The sequence below is a fragment of the Lepidothrix coronata genome, unplaced genomic scaffold (genome assembly GCF_001604755.1).
Source record: "Lepidothrix coronata isolate B3197 unplaced genomic scaffold, Lepidothrix_coronata-1.0 Scaffold78, whole genome shotgun sequence".
NCBI lineage: Eukaryota > Metazoa > Chordata > Aves > Passeriformes > Pipridae > Lepidothrix > Lepidothrix coronata.
In genome coordinates this window covers 116815-140889 of record NW_016690258.1, presented here as the reverse complement: position 1 = coordinate 140889, position 24075 = coordinate 116815, and the positions used below count along the sequence as shown (strand labels likewise).

The following is a 24075-nucleotide window of genomic DNA, read 5'->3' as shown; positions in this document are numbered from 1 at the left end:
TATTTCTTCCTTAACAAAAGTTGAGCAAAAGATAAGCAAGGGCCTCCCAGGCATATTCTGCTTCATACTAATGGCAGGCTCTACCAAGATCACAAAGCCACACTGGCTCCAGGTAATTAGAGGGATGAAGGAGAACAGATGACATTGTTTATTTGTTCAGCACAAGAGGCTTTTGTTTAGATATTTTAAATGGCACCAGATACAATATCGGAGAAACTTCATTTTGGTCTGAATATTAAAGGAGAAAGGTGACTTAAAGGCAGCCAAAAGGAAGGCTAAACATGGATACCACCACAACTATGATGCTTCCAGGACTCTCACTGATTCATAGAATCATGGAATGGTTTGGGTTGGAAGGGACCTGAAAGATCACCTCCTTGCAACCTCCTGCCATGGGCAGGGACACCTTCCACTAGCCCAGGTCCCATCCAACCTGGCCTTCAACATTTCCAGGGATGGGCCATCCACAACTTCTCTGGGCAACCTGTGCCAGGGCCTCCCCACCCTCACAGGGAAGAATTTCCTCCTAATATCTAATCTAGTCTGCCCTCCTCAGTTTAAGGTCATTCCCCCTTGTCCTGTCACTCCAGACCCTTGTCTAAAGTCCCTCTCCAGCTCTCTTGGAGCCCCTTTAGGTACTGGAAAGGGCTCTAAGGTCTCCCCAAAGCCTTCTCTTCTCCAGGCTGAACAGCCCCAACTCTCTCAGCCTGTCTTCATAAGAGAGGTGTAAATTCAGTAACACCTTCAGAGATCCTTCAGTCTGCTTAGAGGATTTAGGATTTTCACTGTATGATCTAGCAGAGACAAGACTGTGTCCCACTCAGCTCTGGAAAGCTGCTGAAAGACATTGACCTTTCAAAAATTACAGAGATGACATAAGCTAAGAAATCCAGCTTCAAGGATCTACTAGAATTCATGGTCAGAGATGCCACATCCAAAGCAGATGCACTGAACCAGAGCTTCACACGCACAAAGGCATCAGAAGCATAAGAAGCTGCATTTAAATATACACTGAAGTGAATGCCGTCACTTTTATCTCTGATAAATACACCATCGTTTAAACACACAAAGTCTTTCACCTGACACGCACAACCCTGACAAGGTGATCTAATTTTCTGCTCTTTTCCACACTTGTTTTCAGAGAACTGTTCAACTCTCCCTTTACAGCCCAGTGCTTTCAGCACAGGTCCTGAGCCGTGCCCTCATTTCAGATGCCATCTCCATTTGTTAAGTGTGACTGTCTCCATTCCTTTCAAACAGCTCCAGATAAACTACAAAAGTTTAATATTCCTTCTTTCGCCTTTGCACAGCAGAGCACAGTAGGAAGTGAATGACTATTTTAAGAGACAATGTGTTTTCCCAGTATCTTTCCACCACATACTGCCAACAATTATGGTCAACTCAATGGTTATACCAGTCCATGACTATCTGTCTAAATATTCCTCGGAGTGTGAGTTCAACCAAACGACAAATTTTTAATGTCAGAAGAGCTCAGACAACTCTGCCTCCCAGGTAGATTTGTCATTTCTGAAGCTCAGCAGACCCACCATCCCACTCATCCCACCCGGACACTCTGCAGACGCGACATCTGGGGATGCAGGAGAAGGCTCTGCTGGCACACCAAGGACTTGTGGTAACGTACCATCATTCCCTCCCTTCCCTCACGCTCACTTCTCCTACTTGGATTCCTAACTTCACTGCAGCTCTGCAGAGCTGTGCTTCAGGATCATGTTTCAGGATGTAATTAGCCTTACAAAGGAAAAAAAATGAAGGGAAAGTGCTTCGGTTGTTTTATTTTCCATCCATAAGCTACAACTTATGGTGAAACCATTGCTGTAAGTGGACAAAAGAAACATTTTCCATGCTAAAACTTCAGCAAAAAGGTTTGCTGCTTATAGATTACAGGCTTGAAGGGCAGGAGTGGATTAAGAAAATATGAATTGAAGAAAAAAGTTCTAACTTTAATAAATGTCTTTATGTTAAGGCTACGTTTGCCAAACTGCATTATATCTTATTCTTTTAAATAAATCTACATTAAAGCCATACCACTTGGAAACTAAACTTCTAAATCCATAAACCAGAACAGAACAAAATACACATTTTTTTTTTCCGTTTGTTTCTTTTGAAAACACTCCACTTTCCTGTTCCTTATGCAACTGTAAGTGCTGGCAGAGGATTCCCAGCTGTGCCTTGTCAGCCTCCGGACCGAGCACATTGTGCTGCTTTTCCTTTGCCTTGAGTGAGGTTCGAGTGCTCCGAGCACCGGCGCGAGCTGATCCTCCGCACACAGAACCGAGCGGCGTCTGCCCCCAGGGAAAGGAGCTATTCCAGACCCAGCTAAAGGAACCATCCCACATGTTTCAACAATCCCAACCGTTTCTCTGTTTGTTTTAAAGATATCACTGTGGTTCTGTTTCAGTTGCAGCGGGAGACTAAATGACAGCAAGCAGAATCTGCTGTTAGGTTAGATTACAAGGTAAAATGTTTTACGTTTTAAATTACTGCTTAAAGCATGGTGTTGAATGGCTTAAACTTCGTGTTAACTTTGCAAATATGTGTGAAATAACGTGAGCTCTATTTAGCTGTACTGGACAGAAATGCTTTTCTGGATGCAGTGTGCAGTACCCGTTGATCTGCTTGTTCTGTGTTAACGTTTGCCACGCACATCCAACTTGAATGGAAAGTGCGATTAGTTTTTGGCTAAATGTAACTCATTTCTATGCAATAAATGTAAAGAGTACGTGAAAAATCTTGGTAAAGCACTTTAACCCCTGTGTGTCATGAGAAATAATGCTGACATCTTAGAAACATGTTTGAATTTAGACTGAGTAGATAAAAATGGGTTATTTAATAAATTCTGATACTCTGGGATTTCTAAAGGGTCTCTCCTTTAGAAATTAACTATTTCCATTAACAGAACAGCTGAACTTACTGAAGATAAACATTTTGAAAGCTACAAACTACTGAACACATGGTAAAAAAAGATAATAAAGATGCCTTCACATACTATGCCTGATTAAACATTTGGGGTAAAATTAAAAGAAGTATAGCAATGCAGCCATGTTGAGAGCATCTGGCAACACAAACATATCATAAATTCATTATACTGGCTACCTATAATTTTATTTTACTATGTAATCATTTATTACAAAAATCCTAAGTTGAATAGGCTGAATTTTCCCCAAATCAAAAGTTGGCTGGCCGTGTACTAAATATAAATTCCTGAGAGATGATCCCAGGATCCCAGTCATGGCCAGGAAAGGCCCAGTGCCCTTAAGGCTTTCACAATTTGGGCCTTAAAATGTGAGACAACACTTGTTAAGTAAGCCAAAGAAAGAAACTCAGTGGCCCAGTGTTTTGCATGCAAAGAACTCCCTTTGGCTGAAAGCAGCAATATTAAGCTTTCAGTACTGAAGAGTTAAATTGGTGTGAAAATACAGCACATAAACTCACATATATGAACGGGATTAGTTTATAAAGACATGTTATTTGGGAGGGTATGGTATGTATTTTCTGTTATTTTGTTTTTGAGGTTTTTTTACTCGTACTTATAAAGTATTTTATAAAAAGATGCGTCACTTTAAGATAATTTGATTTACTACAGAATTTTACCTTTTATTGAAGTTCATAGCGAAACATCTTTTGTACAGTAAATATAATGTAATTCACCCTATATTATTCCTGACTTCTAAAAACACATGGAAAATGGGGAAGTATTTCAGTCATGCCATTATGTGCCTCTGGGGACAGGAAGAAATGGTTAAATGTTAAAAAAGCCCAATTGTAATGTAGCAGCATTGTAACTGCAGTGTGATTATAAAGTATCCTAGAAAAACGTGCCCATAATTAAGATGTCAGTAACTCGACAGACTGAACACACATGTCCAAGACTTTTCTTTTTACATTCCCTTTTCCCCGAGGGCTCTTTGTGTGTGTCAGCCAAAGCTGTGGAACACAAGTTTACTGTGTAATTTTATAGCCCGTCATTACCGAGTAAGTCAGAAACCAAAGCATGAGGTCATTTGTCCTGAGGTGCTCAGAAATAAGCACTTTCTGAACAAGAACAGGCATTTTCAATGCAGAGCACAAGCTCCTGCATCGATTTGATACGTTAATTAACAGTGATTTCTGTAAATAAAAGCCCAGTATAGAGTCTCTCTGGCATTTTGGAATGACTGATTTCTGATGGGTAGCAAGCAGCAAACTGAAGCCTGGATTCATTTCAGAACCTTGTCCTTACATGAGATGCTGTGAGGATTTGTGTGAGACATTTGCATTTCAAATCCCCTTTATATGGAAACAAAAACATTAACTTCAAATTCTGCAAATTAATATCTAGATTTGCTATAACATTTTAAAGCTAAAATAGTTGAGCACAGAAACTACAATATTAAAAAGAAGTAAAATGCATCCTGTCTTCAGCTTATTTCCTCCAAACCTCCCATTTTAAAATGTGAGAATAAAAAGAATATGAGAATTATCCCGTGGAAAGCATGAAAAATATGCAATCAATCGTGTGTCTTATGTTAAAGAACAGCTAGGCATAAACCAAAAGTTGTACCAAAAATTTGATCTGTTATATAAATACCAAGATGAACAAGTTTTTTAACAAAATCTGATGCAGGCAAAACCACAGTTCCAGCTCCTGAAATGAAACTATCTTGCATTTATAAATATAAAGTCGACATGTAAAGCCAGACTGATGAACATCAGGAAAAAGCATTTTTTAATCCCCTCAAGGCTTCCTTAGAGAAGAACCGTGGACATGCTCTAAGCCTTGTCTTGGCCACAAAGATGAAGTGCTCCAAGTCTCAGGTTCTTCTCTAATTCTCACCACCACAAGAACACGAGTGTTTTCTGCCTCTGCTGTCTCAGTTAAAATAGGCCACAGGCCAAGAGCATTTCCTTTATGGAAGAATTGTGCAACAGAGCTTTGACAAATCATTGATAACCTTGGACATGCAGGGCCCTATTTCCACACTGGTGTAGCAAATCCCCTGCTGGATATGCTTCCTCTGCACACCCCTGAATCCTGGCTGCTCTGTTTTGGAATGCCACCTATTGGTGACAGTAAATGTAATTTTTCTGTCATGAGCATAAGAAGGCTCAAGATACACAATTGTTTTGATTTTCTTAAAAAGTAAATGCAGAGCACAACCCATTATAGATCAACCTTTTTAGATTGTCTGTGCTTAATAAAATGGGGAAATAGCGCTATTGTGACCAAACTTCCCAAAGGTCTCCTCTGCAGAACCCAACAGATCCTGTTGGAGAAGAGGATGGCCAGAAACGGAAGGTATCTCTTCATCTATGATGAAAAATCCCTTACACAGAAATGCCAAACCAAAAGCACTTGGGGCACCACATCAGAAATAAATATGGCATTTCTCTGTTAGTTTGCCATTCCCATGTTCAGAAGTTACAACGATCTGGAAGAAATATTAGCAATCAAAAAAAAGGGAAGGAACACCTCACAGAATTCCCAAGAGCTCCATTGCTGGGAGCAGTAACAATTGTGGAATTGCAAATGCCTGCTGGCCCTGCAAATCCAAACCACCTCTTCAAATGCAACCCCAAAGCCAGCACCTATTTGAGTTTGACTATCGCCCGTGAGGGCAGAGAACCACTAAATTCAGGTTAGTTACTTCAGGCCTCACAGGGCAATTTCTTCCCAAGGGGAAGCTTGGTTATACCTCCCATGCATTGCTCCACCTGCTCTGAGAAGTGCCCTATGATTGCCACAGTCCTGGCAGCTCTGCAGGTATCTAATTTTCCTCTTTTTCCCCGTTCCAGGACACCCTCTGGGACACACGAGGCCATGCAGGCGGCACCACTGCTCTGTTCTTTCCTGCTCGTCTCCCTGTGTGTTGATTTTTGTCCCGGTGAAGGCAGTGCCCTTCCCGGGAGGCACAGGAGGAGGATGCACCAGCGGGGCCTGGGAAGGGGCTCCCTGGCAGGGCACAGGATGCCGAGGCAGCCAAGGATGGAGCTCCCAGAGCCCGCCGTGCCCGGGATACCCCTCATTAACATCGACGACAGCGTCATGGGAGTGTTTGACTCTCTCATAGGGCTGGGGGAACACGAGTCCAGTTACAGTGTCCTGCCAGGTAAGAGCAAAGCCCCTCTGCTGCTCAGGGTGGGCTCATTTTTCTCTTGATTTTAAACGAAACATATAAATTCTTTAAAGAGCTGTGGCCTTTCACAGTAATTTTGTGGTTTGGCATATGAGGCTTTTTAGTCAAATCCTGCTTTGCCAGGTAACTAATATTTTCCACAATTTTTTTGCATTATCGTTTGATCTTAACTAATAAAAAATTTGTTGGGATATTTTCACAATTTCAAATGTGTAACAAGCTTGAAGACTATTTTGAAGAATTTATTGCTTGACATATCTCCTAAGTCAGTTAACATTTCACGGAGGAATCAATACCAATAACACCAGTGTTAATTAAAATGAATTTAAGTTCTATTATTTTTTGTTGTTGTATTTTTGACAGGCAGCACTCAAACCACGTCTACATGCAATATTTCAAGAGTAATTCTTTACTTTGTAAATAACTTAATGACACACAGCGAGAGTTGCAACATGAAACCTGCATTAGAAAACTGAGCTGAGAGAAAAACCCCAGTCATTCAACACAAGGTCACTCATGCTCCATCTGTATTGAAAACCCAAATTTACTTAAGAGAAGTTCAACAGTATGATTTATATAAAACTTGCCTTTTTGGTGATCTAGAGGTTCTCACATTGCTGCATTAATATATATTTTATGGTTTTTGAAGGAGAGGTAGGGAAGAGGATTTGATGCCTTAAAAAACGAACAGGCAGAAAGTATAATTTCGCTGATCTTTACTGAAACCTGTCTTGGTAATTGTGTCAGGCCTCTCTAAATCTCCTCAAAGAACACAAGACTAGTCAGGGATTGAGAACTGATAGTTGTTAAGTGTCTCTTTGGTTCTTAGTGCAACAAAAAAATCAGAACTCTTGCTCTAGGATGTTGTGATTTTATGTTCAACGTCACAAATGGGAAATTATGACTCACAAAGCAGGAAATTAGGTTTAACAACCAGTGATCCCTTCTGAAAATAACAAATTCTGAACACCACTATCAGTACTTCCCAGTATTGAAACCACAGTTATTAACCAGTTGAAAATTACTGAGATGTTCAACACTTCTTTTCATAGAAGGAAGTTTGAGGGTTGAAGAAAAGAAAGACAATGGGATTTTGTGAGGACTCAATATGAGGTTGTGTCCACTCTACAGCTAATAAAGATAAAGACATGGATACTTCCATTCCAGCACCAGGAGATCACACAATAAGTGAAATCATCATATGCAATTTAATGAACTTTATGGAAAAAAAGTACAATGTCCTGATAACCACTAATCTGCATAAAGTGATAATAACCTATTTTATAAGCACAAAGTTAAGCCTTTCAGTGTGTCTCACAAGAGGCATGTCCACCAGGTTCATAGTTCTCAAATGGCCAAACACATTTCAGCCGCATTTTCTTAATAATTACTATTTGTTGTGAGTCCTCACTTTCAGAACGGCTGAACTGTTTGAAACAAAGTCCTTTAAAGTCAGGGATTTTAATGGCCAAACTAGCAAAACTCCTGACCATGGCATTTCCAGTGTGTATTACAATATTATACATATTACTAACGTCAAACCTCTAATTTAAAAATATTTTTAAAATTAAATAGAGGAAAATACCACATAAGTAGCACACACTCCATGTAAGATATTCCAGTGTCTCTGTCAGGACCATCAGTCATGCTGAAATAATGCACAGCTCTTCCCCCTCCCCACCCCACTTGTTTCTCTCTATCTGGATTTGCATCCAAAAGCTGAGCTAAAACCACTGAACTCATTTTATTTGGAACTTCACGCTGAATTTACACCATATTTCCAAAGGTTAAAAGTCCTGTGCACATCTGCCAAAGACTTGAACCACAAGGTATTTTTTAGTCTAGCTTTTAAAGTTCAAAATTTTTTCAAGTTCATGTCAGATTTGGAAAAACACAGCCTATTAAATAATAGAACACTATTATTAATCATGCTCCAGAATAGAAGAAAATGCAATCCAAACCTCAATTTCAACTATCCTAGCTACTTGTTTTGCTCTTAGTAGCCTAAAAAGAAAAAAAAATAGTACAGATTTATGCAGAATGAAAATTAACAGTTAAATGAAGGTTTTACAGTAACCAGACATATCTCCTTCCTCCAGGTAAAAATCACGTGAGTATTTAAATTAAATCAAACAGTTCACCACAACATTTGCAGTTGTTTGTCCTTTGCAGCCTGTCCATTAAGCAGAGCAGAATAGGATGTTCACTGTTGCACTATTTGTAATACCTCTCGATCCCCACTTCTCCCTGTACCATCCTGTGAAGTTCCTCAGGGGCCAGGATATTTAAGGAGCATCTCAGCCCAGCCTTTACTGTGTCCCACAAGAGTTTTATGTGAATTCCACAATGCCAGAGAGCAGTTCTGCAGTGCACCACAAGGTCCCTCTTTGCCTCTGAGCACACCCGTGTCCTGCCAGATAAAGTAACTCCCATGTCCACAGAAAGCAAGATAAATTGTTACAGAAGCCTGCAGAGGCCAAGCCTGATAACTCATATCTTTATGCTTATTCAGACAGATTTGCACCAACTTCAGATGCAGTCTAACAGCTAAAACAACCTAAAGAATTTTAGGAAGCACAGAAGAATTTCCTCCTCAAGCCAGATCATGCTCCTCTGGAACAGCTGATGTTTTATTGTTTAACATGAGAAAGTGCAGCATTCTTTTTGTGTTTCCTTTGGAGATTATTTAAAAGAAATATTGTGGCTTCCTGGCAAGCACATAGAAACCAGAAGTCAGGATCCAGCAAACAGCTGGATTACAGATACCTGGGTAGAGTGACAAGGGACTTAGAGCCAACTAACATTTGGCCTGGGCCTCTCCTCCTCCACTTAACGTGGTTTCAGTAGATTAGAGCACAACTTTATGTGGCTGAAATGAGGCACAGATATCCCAGACCCCTGAAAAAAACAAGATGCAACTGTTCAGAACATTAATTTCTCACTTTTTCCATCCTGAGAGTAACTTAAATCAAAGCATTTTTAAAAATATACAAAATATTGAGGAACATCCAAACCGGATAATTCTGATAATTTTTGTTCTAGAAACAAGTTCATATCCAATGGTCTTTAAATAGAAGGGAAAAGAAGACCTTTGTTACGAAGGTGACAGTACGACTGCCTTGAAGGACTTTGCAAAATGCCTCATTTTGAGACAAATATTAATCCCACAGACACTTCAAACCTAATATTTACAATAATCTTTCAAGGACATTTTGAGGCTATCCTGAGTACTCTTCTTAAAATTGAGGACCAGGGTGGAGTGTGGGAAAACAAACCCTGCAAACAACCCCTCCAAAGACAATTAGTGTATCACAAATGATACACTTGGCAAATTCAGATGAGATGAGGTTTTGCCACTGCATTATACAGCCTTCATCAGAAGGAGAAAGTCAAACTGAATAGGAAAAGAGGACATTTTTTTTCTTTATATGCAGGGAAGTAAAAAGTAACTTAGAAATGGTTTTTCAGCTTGAAACAACACTTCAGCAATGCATTCTCAGGTTAACTAGAGGAAAAGGAAGGTAGGCAGGGAGTTCAGATTCTCACCACATTTAGAGGTGCACTCAAAAATAGGAAGGTCTGCATGGGATGAAGAATCTCAGCCTTGGCTTTCCTTTTCTCAAAAGTCCAAAAAGAAAAGCATTATGCTAAAGTGCAATGTTTATCCTGGAGTGTGGGTGAGAACTGCCCAGGGAAACCTTTGCTGGGTAAACTCCATCACTGGAAGGAAGGGGACTTGGATTAGTTTCCTTCCCAGGTCTTTACACCTCCAAATGTCTTGCCTACTGAATATCTGGGTAGAGCTTACCAAAGGAACCTACGTTTCTTTCTGAAAATTTCAACTTGTAACCTGGGGAAATCTCTTTTTTTTTTGTAGATTAATGCCCAGAAACTTTGGAGGCAGTGTGTTTATTAGCACAAGTTATTTTAGCTTGCTACTTTCCTAGTAAACAGGGTTTTTTCAGATAAAGGAAATTACAGGGAAGGGGAGATGTTTGCCATCCCACCAATCACCACAGAATGGACTTGACTTCCATCAAGCCTATGAAGAGTCACTATAACTTAAATATTGTTACTTTCCTGGTTCCACAGAGCCTTAACAAAACTGTCTTATTTAATGTGCAAGGTATTAGAAAAAATGTCTAGTGAACAACAGAGAAACAGAAGGAGGTCTGTAAAAATATTCAAGTTCTGCATGACTTATTTTAACTACAAGGAAAACTTGCTTCTTTCTCAACTGTATCTCTGCACAACTTCCATTGAGATCTGTGATTTCTGCTAAGGGTGGAGAGGAAAGAGGAACTGCCATGCAAAAGCCCCTCAGTAGCAGTGCTTCTTTCCAGAGTTTTAAATGAACACTGTTGGTTTGCTTTCAGTTGGAGCCGTTTGACCCCAGTTCTCCGTGTTCTGTCCCCAGGGAAGAAGGGGCAGTGCTCAGCCAACGGGATGATCATGTTCGACAAAGCCGTCTGGTCCCCCAGGCCCTGCGTCACCTGCCTCTGCTCCCAGGGAGAGGTGATCTGTGACACCACCATGTGCCACCCCTTGAAATGTCCCCACACCGTCACACCCGAGGGGGAATGCTGCCCAGTTTGCTCTGATACTGGTATGGAACACATCAGTCAGTACCTACTGGCCATTGTTAATGTTTTAGACACACAGACTGGTCCATCTTTGCCAGGAGTGTAAAAACGTGCAGCTATTTGACATAAATCAAGATAAGAAAGTTAACTCACAAGAGAAGCAACAGAACCGTGATCTTGCTTCTCTAACAACATTTAAATAAACTTAGTACTTTTGAAAAGAAAAGGAATGGAGGAGATGAGGATGAAATGTGATTTCCTCCCCCCACTCCCAGTATCTTATGTCTGCAAAGTACTGAACTCAACCTGCTCTTACCATAATAATGTTATTTAGCCTTGTGTGTGTGTGCATGCGACACTGAAATACTCTGAGACACCACAGGAATTAACTGTAGAACTAGAAGTCATGCTGATTGAAACAATTAAATTCCTTTTATTAGAATTGCCCTATTATGCAAGTAAAAACTGCATTTTGGTAATGGAGTTAATGCATCTCCCTGGTGAGATCCCCACCCACAGCCAACTCCTCACCTGACAGTCCCTTGCAGAGAACAAGCCTTAACCTTTGTGAATTTTATCCAAATTACCTCCTGCTCCCAGACATATTATTTTTCCTCCCTCAACACAAAAAAATAACTAATAGTAAGTCAGAAAGGAAGCTAATGAAGGCTATAATAATTTTCCCACCTTCTTTCTGGAGCTACCATAAATCACACCTGTGCACAAACTGTTCTGTAGTGCTCAACCATTTCTCAGTAAAGTATTTCTCTTTTGTCAAGTAGCAATCTAAGACATTATTTTCATTCATTCAAACCATATTCTAAGAGGAATACTATTCTATAGCCATTACATATTTACTATATGTGGGACACAATGTTCACTACAATTTTAGTTTCTCACCAGACTCTTTTGTGTTGTTTTGGTTTGTTTTTTTACGTTCTCATTGCCCTGCTCAGGCTCCTCTTTGAATTCAAGTATTATTTCACTGGATGACATAAGTGAGTTGTCTGGAGACTCTCCAGAACCCAGTGACCTTGATATCACCAATGTCTTGCCATCAGCAAGGACTCAGACTGGAAAGGATGAACTGCTTCAAACAGAAGTGACAGAGGTTAAGGAGGGTCATCGAAAGGGCGAAAAGAAAAGAAAAAGGAAAGGCAAAAGAAATCGCCAGAAGCACAAAGGCCATCGCAGAGGAAAGAGGCCCAGCACAAGAACAGGAGCTGCAGAAGAAGAACTGCATTCTGCCAGTGAGGAAGATGATGGTCCTTTCCGAATTCCATCTCATTTCCCAATTCCTGTTCCACCCGTGGAAGCTCCTCCTTTGCCATCTGGATGTTCCACCTCAGACACCACAGTAAGCTGCATTAATGCCAAACTTACACAAATACCACCAATCTCAGATCCAGATCTCACAAGTTTAGACCTTACAGGTAACTAATGGGTCTACTTTGCATGACTTCCATAACATTATTCATACACAAATGCAGTCAACAGAACTGTAATACTTTTTTGCTCCTTATCATAAAAATGTATTGGATTGAATTTTACAGCTAAGCCTCCAAAACAATAAATTAAAAATGCCAAATTTGCTTAGTAATGTTTTATGAACATATCTCCACATGATTACTGTACACAACTATTTCTGTAACATATTTTCTACATACAACACTACACAATTCAGATGCAGACTGTATTTCATAACTCAAACCTTTTTCCTGAATTCTGTCCTAGGAAACAGCATCACCACTGTCTCAGATGAAGCATTCAATGGGATACCTAACTTGGAATGGATTGATCTGAGTAAAAATAATATTACCTCTCCTGGCATAGGTCCAAAAGCATTCAAAGTAAGAAAGCTTAACTCTTCTACCATCCTCTCACTAATTACTGCTTTAAAGGAATGTTTTTTCCTGCTTTTCAGTTTATGGATCCAAACCAGTTTGCACCTCATACAAGTAACCATTCTATAATTACAATACAGTTAAACCTGTCTACTCTAATAAATTTCTCATCATAATCAAGAGTATCTAGGAATTTATAAATTACAATCACCAAGTATTAAATGTCAAACAACAAGACAGACAATTTTTTGATATCGCATCAATTGCAATTGCGAGATTTCAGCACTGAAGGGCTCAAATTCCACTGAACACACCCGGATTACTCAGGTTCAACACTTGTAAATTTATGTATCCTCTTTCTCATTACATTAAGGAGAAACTTTCAAGCACAGCTGCTTATTAAAAGAACAGCTTTCTCATTAAATAGTCCAAAGCCTTTCAATATTCAGACTTTTCCTTGCCAAGGGGATTTAAGTGACAACAGGATATTCAAGTGCACCTACATATTCCTCACTTGAAGGCAGAACAACCCCATAATAATTCCTCCCAAAGCAGGTAAGTACAGCTGGTAATTCAGGTGTGGATTTCAGGCATTAAGGCCTTGCTTTTTCAGGCAAGATGAATACAAAAGGCATCTGAACAACAAACTGGATTATCATGGTATGTTTCTAATTTTGTTTCCTGCCACGTGCAATCAACCTTCTTGCAGGACTGTGTCCAACACCTCCCTCCATGTAACAGGAACAGACTGGGCTGATTTCAAAGGGCTTTAGTCCCAATGAAATCAAAGAGGATGCCAAAGACAGACCAGGAAGGTGTCTCAAGTGTGAAATGAATTTTAGTGAAGCTTTTATCACACCAGGCAGTTCACACCCACCTGGAGGAAAAAAAGGCTTTGCTGGACCCAGTGCTAAACCCCCACCTTCTCTTCAAGAAATGCCCCCACTGCATGACACTGATGTGCATTTATCACAATGAAGCTGTGATAATTTTTCATACCAGTTTTTTAAGCTGGCTTCAGTCGTAAAAATCCTCAGTCACTGAAAGACTTGCTGTCCTTCTGCCTGAGTAAATTTACTGACTGACAGAAAAGCATCGATTTGCCCACAAATGAAGAGTATAAACACATTATTTATATATGTTTGTATTTTGAACCCCTAAATGCTGTGTACTGGAGTGAGGCAATGCCTACAGGATTCACAGGGAGCAGCAGTGATGCAAACAGTGGTGCTGGATGGCTGTGGGAGCTGATGTGCTCAATCAAACCCTTCCAGTTACACATGGCATTAGCTGGCACATTTATATATATTTAGCAGAAAGAAACCAATTAATTAGACTCTGGATACTAGTGCATTGCTGCTGAAGATCTTCAAAAAAACACGTGTAAGAAAAACTGAACTATGACTACACTGTATATCTAACTATATATTTTACACTTGGATAATCTAAGTTTTCTTCTTCATCCCTATGATTAAGATCCTGAAAAAGCTAAAACGTTTGTATTTGGATGGAAATCTGCTGGTCCATATTCCCTCTGAACTGCCATCAACTTTGGAAGAAATAAAAATAAATGACAACCACCTTCATGCCATTGATGAAGACGGCTTAAAAGGTATTTAGAAAACTAATACTGATCATGTGAAAAGCTTAAAATGAATTTGAAAAGGAGAGTGTTCAACCAAATGCATCTGGTTTGATAAAGGCAGAAAAGTAATTGTTGGCTTTGTGTGCCCTGGTTTCAAAAGGCAACAAAAGCCAAAACATTTACATGATGAAGTTTTTTAAAATTACATTTTCCCTTCTTATGCAACTGCTCCTCTCCCAGAGTTTATATTTAAGGTTACTAAGTAGAGATGGATTTGAAATATGTTGAAGATACCTACTCTCCTGATCTGTGACCTGATGGCTTCATGTGTGGTGAAAATACATTAATTATTTTTAAATTGCATTAAAGTGAATAGAATTTGATATGTGTGAAAAATAAAGTAGAATATAATTGGAGTTAACCATGATCATTCTAAGCCAAGTTAAATGCAGGTTGATAGAAAAAAAAAAGAAAGAAAGAAAAAAGAAAGGGGACTATGCATGTCATAATTTGATTGACTTTTTTTATCCTTTGATCTCCTGCCAACAGGGTCCCATCTAAACTGGATCACTTTAGTGCCACAGCTCACTCTGGAGCAATCTAAAGACTAAGAAAACTTAGGCCAAGGGCTGCAGGAGCCTTTTAGTTTAAAATCCCCAAACTGTGCTGTCAGGAGGAGCAATACAAGCCTCCTGTGGAAAGGAAGTGATTTGGATTGTTTGTGGATGAGAAACTTTTTATTCTGAAATAATCTGTCCTGGTAACATGCACTGATCCCCACTGACTCTCCCTGTGCCCTGCACTTGGATGCCGAGGAGGAGGAACGGGATAATCCACTGGGGGCTCTCAGCACATGAGCCCGAGGGAAGAGAACATTCCCATTGTCCCATCGGTGGCTGGAGCCCCGTGGGGATCCCTGGGGATCCCTGGGCAGCTGCACAAAGGTCAGCACCCACACAGGGCCCTGGACATCAGCTGCACAACCAGGAAAAACGGGAGCACTATCCAAGGGCTGCAGCTGCCGCCCTTTCCATCCCAACCGGGAGAGAAAACTAGAAATAAAGCTGTGCTCAATCTCCAAAGCTCTACAAAGTTATAAACAATGTAATTCTATGATTATGAGATAATGAAATCCCTTCACCACATTTTTATTGCTGTGAACTCCTCTGAGTGATGTTTGACACTTTTACGTTACAAAGGTGCATTTTAACAAGCCATGAGGTGGCATTAACTAACAGAAATTCCCACTTTTTCTCCTCAGGTTTAAAGAACTTGGTCACTCTGGAATTAGAAGGAAATAAACTTAGTGAAGCGAATGTCAGTCCTTTGGCCTTTTATCCTTTGAAGAGTCTTTGTTATTTGCGACTGGGAAGAAATAAATTTAGAATTATCCCACAAGGTCTCCCTGCCACTCTCGAGGTAAAAAGAAAACGAAACAACCAAAAAAGCCCAACCAACCGACCAAAAAAACCACCAAGCAAAACCCAAAAAAACAAACAAACCAAAAAGACTCCAAAAGATGCAATTCTTTTTCTATTTGACCTTTCAAAGCAATCTGTATTCTCACAAATGAGAAAACGAAACAACTGCTTTGAAAAATTGTGTTCCTGAAGGTCACATTCCAGCTACAAACTGCCTCTGGTTCAGATTCAGGAATCAGTAGATATCCCAGGGAATGTGGAGGGCAGGTAACAGCTATATTTTGAATTTGGAGCAGGCAAACCAGTATATTTTAACCTCACAAATTTTCTTCCCAAACGCACTTACAGGAATTGTATCTTGAAAATAATCAAATTGAAGAAGTGTCAGAAATTTGCTTTAACCACACGAGAAACATCAATGTCATTGGGCTAAAGCACAACAAATTAGAAGAGCACAGGATAGCACCTTTGGCCTGGATAAACCAAGAGTAAGTAGCAATCATTTAAAAGACATTTATTTTATTTTTCTCCGTTACTAGAGTCAGATAATGAAATAAATATTTGCACTTCATTATTTTTAACTTAGACTCGTAATTATCCTTTGATTTGTGTGTTTGCCTTAGCTAATTTGTCTTAATTGTTTTTTCTTAATTGTATAATCTAGAAGGTATACGGTCAGCTGTCAAATCAAAAGATATTTTATCTCAAATCTGTATCATGTTAACATAAAAGTCAATATTTTTTCTGACCATCCATTAAAAAAGTGAACATCAATTATAAATAATACTCCATGGAATTACATGATAATTTGGTATTGATATATAATTATCTCACAGGCAATTTAAAAATAACTTAATACCGTCCTAGCCTTATTTCCCATTAGATTAAAAATCATAAAAGTAAAGATGATGCATTGTCTGTGAGTAGAATATAAGCAGAGCAAGTAATGAGACTGTAAGGAGTAAAAGATGCCGCTGCTTTTGATCCTCCTGGCAAATGATTTGCTAAGCTCCAGAGGGTACCCGGCCTCACCTGGCACCGCAGCCCTGGCAGCTGATCCCTGAACGCGTAAATTCCTTAATCTGGGAACAACCAAGCTGTGACTACTGACAGCATCTCTCAGCCCTGGACGTGAAGCACTGTGGGGATGATTCATTCACAAAACAATTCCATTTCAAATGGGCTTTAGAGCAAAGTTGAAAACTCTCCGTTAAGGGGATGATGACTGAAGTCCCAAGCTCATTACGTGTTCTTCAGTGTAACTCGTTTTTGCAGCAAACCCAAATTAGTCCCTCGGGGTTCCCCCATTCAGCCCCCTCTGTGCTCATTACTGAGGATCTCTTCCCATCAACAAAACCATTGTGCTTGATTGTTAATTCATGACTTCCATTCCTTCTATTCCCAGAGTAATTACACATGAGCATGTTCCATATAATGCATTCTGTTCCAGGAACAGAAACAAATTTCCCTTGGAAATTCAGTTCCCTTGTAATCCCATCAAGCATTACCAATGGCTGGGGCAGAGCCTTTTCAGCCCTTTTTTTTTTTTTTTCTCCTTTAATGCAGGAACTTGGAATCAATCGATCTCTCTTACAATAAATTGTATCATGTTCCCTCCTACCTGCCGAAATCTTTACTACACTTGGTACTCATAGGAAACCAGATAGAAAGAATCCCAGGTTACGTGTTTGGGCACATGAAGCCGGGGCTGGAGTATCTCTACCTGTCCTTTAACAAGCTCACCGACGATGGCATAGACCCGGTGTCGTTTTTTGGAGCATATCACTCCCTGAGGGAGCTGTTTTTGGATCACAATGAACTTAAGTCTGTGCCATTTGGAATTGATGAAATGAGAAAGCTGCGTTTTCTGAGACTGAACAACAACAAAATAAGGTAATTTCCAAGCTCTTTGTTAGGCTAATGGCATTAAAATAAATGCCAGAAGACACCCTTTGCTTTAGGAATTTGCTACTTTAAAATATTCTGGAGGAAGACCTAAATCCTGAGTTTTCCTCTGCAGTATTTCTGAATATGATAAAAGTGAGACTTCACCCTCCCTCAGAGTTGTTGAAAATGCTCACAAAGATGTGGCACAACAGTTCTGTCCAAGAAATTAAGCAGTAAAAGTGCTTGGGCCACGTCTCCTGGGGCAGCTACATTTTGACAGGCACAGCAACCACCAGCTTTTTGTGCCCTTGGAGCAGAGCCCGAAGGATTCCAAAATGACTGGAGGAGCAGATTCCAGCCAGGCCCAGCCATGGAGCTCTCCAGTCCCTCTGTGCTGTTTGCAGAGCAAAGCATTGACAGACAGAGGATCTTCCCTGTGTTACATAGAGAAAGTTTTCATTCAGCAACCGTGCCAGTGCTTCCCTCAGGGAAACATGATATAAATAAGTACATGATATAAATAAGAAATCAACGCAAGGAGAGAATTTTAAAAAGAATGACTTTTTAAAAAGTCATCCATAAATATATAATTGAGAAAATTTAATCTACTTATTAAGTTAGTAGATTCAAATATCCAAATAAAGAGCAACTCAAAAATAAATGATGAAATTGAGAGTTATTTTGAATAATTATAACCTAATCCCTCCCCCCGTGCCCCAGGTCGGTGCCCCCCGAGCGCATCTGCAGGACTCACATCGGGGACGACAGCGAGGAGGAGGAGGAGGGGGAGGACAGTGAAGATTCCCGTTTGGAACACGTGCATCTTGAAAACAACTACATCAACACGAGAAAGCTCTCCCCACACTCGTTCTCATGCATCAGATCCTATTGCAGTGTTGTCCTCAAGCCACAGAAGAGCAAATAACCCCCCTCCAGTTCTGCACTGCAACCCCCCATCTCTAGAAACACGGCTTTATTTATTCGCTGCCACTAACAGGTCTGCTTAGTTCTACTACTATAAATAAGATTCTGTATATTATATACTGAACAAAGTAGCAGTGTTTTTCTTCATATTGGTTCATTATAAAAACATTAAATGTAAAAATAGAGGCTTAAGGTTATGTCATCAACTTTTGTTTCTATTAGAACTTTTCTGTTTAAACCCAGCAGATCAAACTGTGCCCCCAGAAACGCCCTCCACAAGATCAGCTTTTAGAAAAGAGGAATATAACTAAACCCTCAACTTGGTCCTGTCTTATTTGATTACCCGCATTTAAAGCATTCTAAAATATTTTAAACATCAGCTTTAAAAATGATACAGATAGAAGTCCTGGAGCTACGAAAATTCCAGCAATGCAGGAAGGAAATTTCTTAAAACATACACAGTTCCTGGACTTTCCACCAATCATTTTGCAGTGATAGGTTCTCTTCCAACTGCAATTGCAAGGCAAAAAAAAAAAAAAAGTTAAATTGTTTGTTTTAGATGACCCTGAAAACTTCCTGTATTCAAACACAGATTCTGATGAGTTATAGGAATGAATAATTAATTTCTATGTGGATTTTTTTAATTTAAACTAAGCATATTTTATTTTTTTTAATTATTTTTCAACTCACAGTGGTAGGTTCCATCCATTTGTACCATAGTTGGTTTGTTAGATTTTTTACACTGTATAGGATTAGGATCACCTTGCCCATTCAGGTGACTAACTAGACTTTCTCAAAACTTTAAAATATCCAGTTAGTAGTTATTTGAATGCTTCTAGGCAGGCATAAATCACCACTCAGAGACAATGTTGATAAAGGAGGTTCAGGAACACATTCAATATGAATTTCTTTTCAGATATAAAGAGCAAATGTTTACAAACAGATTTATTTCCCTAGAAAAGGGTTCTGGCTCTTGAAGATGTTTTTAATGTCTCGGTTCATAGAAAAGAACCTTTTGTAATATCTGGCTCCAGAATTTAATATTATATTCTTTCTCTGAAGTAGCCAAAATTTTGATAAGAAGTGGATGATATTTTTTTTAAAGAAAAATTTCAATAAAAATTGAAAGTAATGCTACCATCTTTCATATTTCTTGGATTCTAAGCCCTTCCTCATAAGAGCAGGTTGGTGGTAGGAAATGGGGACTGACCAGTCATTATTTTTCACGTAATTACTTTCCACTTTCTCTGGGCTGTTCTGTGAGGAATTAAAAAAAAACCCAAAGCACTCTGTTTTCTTCACTCCCGTAGGTGTGCTCTCGAACCACTTCTTCCTCAGAGCAGATCAGAACAGCGGATGAAATGGTTTAATACAGGGACTGGTTTTCTTAAAGGCACATAAAAGCTGGAGGCGACTGCACATTGAGAAACCTTCAAAGGACACATATTAATAACCACTGCCCTGCAATTTTACTGCCCTCACTCTGGAAGTGAAGGTTTCCCTGTGCATTTCCCACACATCCCAACACCCACTGCCCACAGACACGGCATCCTGATCACACACATTTAACAGGGAAGGGCCTCCAAACGTTCCTTTCAGCATATTGTAGACAGCACGTATGAAAACCTGAGTTTTTTTGCTCTGAAGCTTCACATTCGTGATTAGAAAAAAACAAATCACACCCCTGTATCTCAAAGTTCTCTCTTACTCAAACAGACCACGACCTCAGTGGGGCTTGATCTGCACCGAGTCAAAACGTAACACACTTCTTGTAAGAAACAATTCTAAGATACATGGATTTCTGAAAAAGATTGCTTTGGATATTTTTTCCTGGTAAACTACAGTCAGAAGCCCTGCCTTAGTGATCAGCTAAGTTTGGTAAAGAATGGTGACACCAACAGGCTGAGTTTTTACACACCATGTCCTGTTTCAGGTGGTTTGTTTTCATTTCTTGTGCACTTTCAACATTTGATTCCTTCATTCCCTTTCACTTTGCTTAATACTCCTCTGTCTTTGTAGAACATCTTTAAGTTCCCAAACTACTGTTCTGAGAGACTAAGAACCCTAAATTATTAAAATGAATAATTTTAGACTATTTCTTAACAACTTCAGATTTCCTTTGCAGCACTGCTGAGCAGAGCTCTCAGAAGCCTTACTAAGCATTTTGAATACACAGATTGACACAAGGAGGGATTTCCAAGCAAACAACCTCTTGTATTCCAATATTTTATGTAGTCTTATAATAAATATAATAAACCACCATATATTGCTGCGAGTATTTTCATTCAAATAGAACTCTTCTCTTATCAAAACATTCAGACTCATAAGACCCACTAGAAAATCTCCACTGGATTTGCAGGGGATAACACAGCTAAAATACAGATGAATTCTTGAGACCTTTTTTCTCCAATATATACTTTTTCACTGTTAAAATGTCATAAAAGTGACTTCCATGCAAGTAATTTGTCTAAGAGTATTCCCTTGGGGGTTAAATACAATGAGTATCGAGCTCACCTGAGAGCACAGTGTGATAAATTGTTCCTACAGAAGCCCTCAGTAACAGGACAGGACCTAAAGTTTACGGTGCAAATATAATTCCACAGCAGTGAAACAGGGAGACTGAAGGAAAACCATTTTGGAATCAGAACACAACAGTAGCAGAGGCAGAAGACCAAGAAGGAGAAAAAAGCCAAGGGATGAGGGATATGCAACCAATAGGTTCTTACTCACTTCAGAAATACACAGGCAATTAAACCTGGATAACTTTTCCATATGTCAAATGTAAGCAGTTTAAATCTGTCCACTCCTCAAAACTGTCAGCTACACTGGAAGTGGAATGGGCTTTATTTTACTAACTCCCACCACTTTTTAACAGTGATTTGATAATGTATTTATAATCAAAGGATTTTATAAAAAAAGTAAATGGGATTACCACCATTAAACAGCTGTCACAGTAAGACACAGTGAAGTGACCTGACCATTCTTGGTCAAGAAAAATATGGGAACAAACAGAATATTTGGCCACTAGTAGGCTAAAAATATGCAAGGACAACTCAACACAAAACCCCTACAGTGTCTGCTTATTCTCTAAAATATAATTGAGCAAACAATTAAGTTTTGTTGGCTTGCATTGGAAATTAATATACTTCATATATTATACGAATATATTAATATATATATATATATATATATATATATATGTGATCACACTTAATATATTAATATACTTCAAGAAGGCCATAGGGTTGGACTTGATGATCCTTGTGGGTCCCTTCCAACTCAGAATATTCTGTGATTCTGTGACTGAGAATGGAATATAGTTCTGTTAAAGTATTACCAGACTCAGAAGTCTTGTAAAATACTATGAAGCAAAAAATTAGCCAACAGATATTCTTGTGGAATTGAAAGAACTTGTTTGAACCTCAGCCATGCAGGTCCCTTGAAAAATTCCTAAGTTTTACAGGAGTTGGCACTGCTTGATCTTTTAGTCTGAGAAGATGCTCAGTTGAGAGACACTGGGAGAGCCTCAAGTCCCTGATGGGAATGGGGTTTGAGGGAGAAACTGTTAAACCACCGAAGTAACAATTCTGACACACAATCGGATTTGGGGATTCACTCAGCAGTACTCTCACTTCTCCTGTTCTCCAGACACAGAAGTAGCTGCAACTTGTATTCACAGCTAAATTCAAGAGAGGATCAGCTGCAAGTTGCTAAGACTGCAAAGAATTTTTTAACCATTTCAGCACAGCAGAAACCTGAATACAAACTTTTCTGTGCTCCAGTCACAGACAAATGCAAGGATGTAATGTAAATGTTGACACTATGAGAGGTAAGATATTTTAAACTCAGTAAGAGACCCGGAATAGCTGAGGTAAGGATTCAATAGCCAGAGCAATTCCAGAACCACAGTGCTTTGTGGTATAAGAGGAATTTTGTGGGTTTAGACTCTCTGGCTGTTAGATTTCCAAGTTCTGACTTGCACTGTTGGCTCCTGCATTACACACAAGAATTTTGACAAGACTTGCTGAACCCTTCACACAGGTCCCATTATAAACTGAAATGTAGCAGATGACACCCCGTGGTTATCACCAGATTCATACAGGAGGCACTGACGTTGTCACTGGTTTGGAGTAGGATTTTTCTACTCGTCAAAAGATGTCAGACCTCTGAGGATCTGCCTGAACGGTTGTTTTGGGCACGGGGAAATGCATTTCTGGTAAGATAAAAACTGCAAAGGTGTCCAACAAAATATGGTTGTTACCATGGAAGCTTGGGCAGCTTTCTGAATCTGAAGGAGTGTTTTCTCTAAGCAAGGTAAAAGATCTTTCTTACAAAAAACCCTACCAAAACCTCAGAAAAATAAAGGCACCAAATGCCTCCTGAAGTGAGACTTTAATTATTAATGCCCACGTGTTGAGCCTGTTAGAACCTCTGAGACCCCAAAAACGTTGAGCACACAGTCCACACCCTTCTCCACTTTCCATTTCAATTTAATAAAGAATAGAGGTCCCCTCATGACTAAGCAACAAATCACTCAAACTTTACCCCAAAAAGAAGTTTAGGTGTGACCACTTGCTTCCTATTTGCCCAAGACAAAGTGAACTTCACCCACTAAATTCTCCATTATAGAAACACTACAGGGAGTGGTTGATACAACTTCTGAATTTCAACTCTGAAACATGCACCATGCATGTTACTGCAGACACCCCTTAGCATTCAGTAAGAACAAAAATCACAACTTGGAAGCAGGATTTTATCCTTTCTTTACCAACAACTTGGTTATGCTTTCACTGAAAGAAATTAATGAACTTTGAAGATCTCTCTCAAGCCACAGCTTTATAAACAGTTGCATCACAGCAAGAAAATAAACAGTTTATCATTTCTGCTGTATAGTAATACCAGTGCTAACTAGTTGAAGTTCTCAAGAGAAAACATGTTCTAATTTAAGTACTATGTTTATATTCCGATGTATACAATTTTCAGACAAAACTACAGACAGTAAAATAGTAGAAATACAAGCAAACACTACCAAAATAATTTTACTCAGTAATTCTGGTAGTTTTCTGTATGAAGCAGTTTGCAGAGAACAAGTCTGCAGATTGTCCAATACAATATCTGATGCCCTGGAAGCTTCTTTAGGACACTTCCAAATCTCTACTCATTTTAGAAGTGTAGGCACCTAAAAATGTAATCCCAGGGACCTGCTTATATCCTCTTTGGATTTACAGCCTCAAGCAACCAATGCCAAAGCAACACTGAACATGCAATGCCAGCATGTGTTACACCTTTTATGCCACCACTCCTTGCTGAAGTCATCCATCGGGTTTTGGAAGGCCAAACTTTGGGTCAAATCACCCCTTTAAGGGGGTCAGAACCATACTCTGACCATCTTGTTGAATGTCCCAACCACAGAGGTGAAGCCAACACTTTGGAAATAGTTCATATTTTTAAGGACACTTCCTTTAAAAGCTGGTTTTGGCTGCATTTGAAGGTTTAGTGGACCAGAAAGTGCAGTGAACCATGTAACCTATACTCACTTGAAAGAAAACCTGCACAACAGTCTTACTGTCTTCTTGAAGTGAAAAAGGTACAAACATCCATGCAAAAAGACTAGTTTATAACAATATATCTGACTAATTCAGCAGACACACATTCCTGGTTCCTAATGAACAAAAGAAATCCCTGCAGCTATTTTTG

The 24075-nt window shown here is 39.4% G+C and overlaps 2 protein-coding genes across 4 annotated transcripts in view; one reads left to right on the top strand and one right to left on the bottom strand.

Moving 5' to 3' along the window:
* The window catches only part of CENPP (centromere protein P), a 129088-nt gene that overhangs the window by 23686 nt on the left and 81327 nt on the right, over window positions 1-24075 (bottom strand). The gene's annotated exons all lie outside the window — the stretch shown is intronic.
* On the top strand, window positions 1431-20631 carry ECM2 (extracellular matrix protein 2). Of its 2 annotated transcripts, XM_017819874.1 has the most exons (11): window positions 1431-1633; window positions 2420-2476; window positions 5794-6107; window positions 10552-10740; window positions 11674-12150; window positions 12452-12567; window positions 14038-14173; window positions 15408-15565; window positions 15916-16055; window positions 17134-17460; window positions 18175-20631. In XM_017819874.1, the coding sequence occupies exons 3-11, from the start codon at window positions 5819-5821 to the stop codon at window positions 18377-18379; spliced, it is 2037 nt and encodes a 678-aa protein (XP_017675363.1). In that variant the 5' UTR covers window positions 1431-1633; window positions 2420-2476; window positions 5794-5818; the 3' UTR covers window positions 18380-20631. The 2 variants fall into 2 exon arrangements, with proteins under 2 accessions (XP_017675363.1, XP_017675362.1); XM_017819873.1 differs by lacking the exon at window positions 1431-1633 and having other exon boundaries at window positions 2192-2476.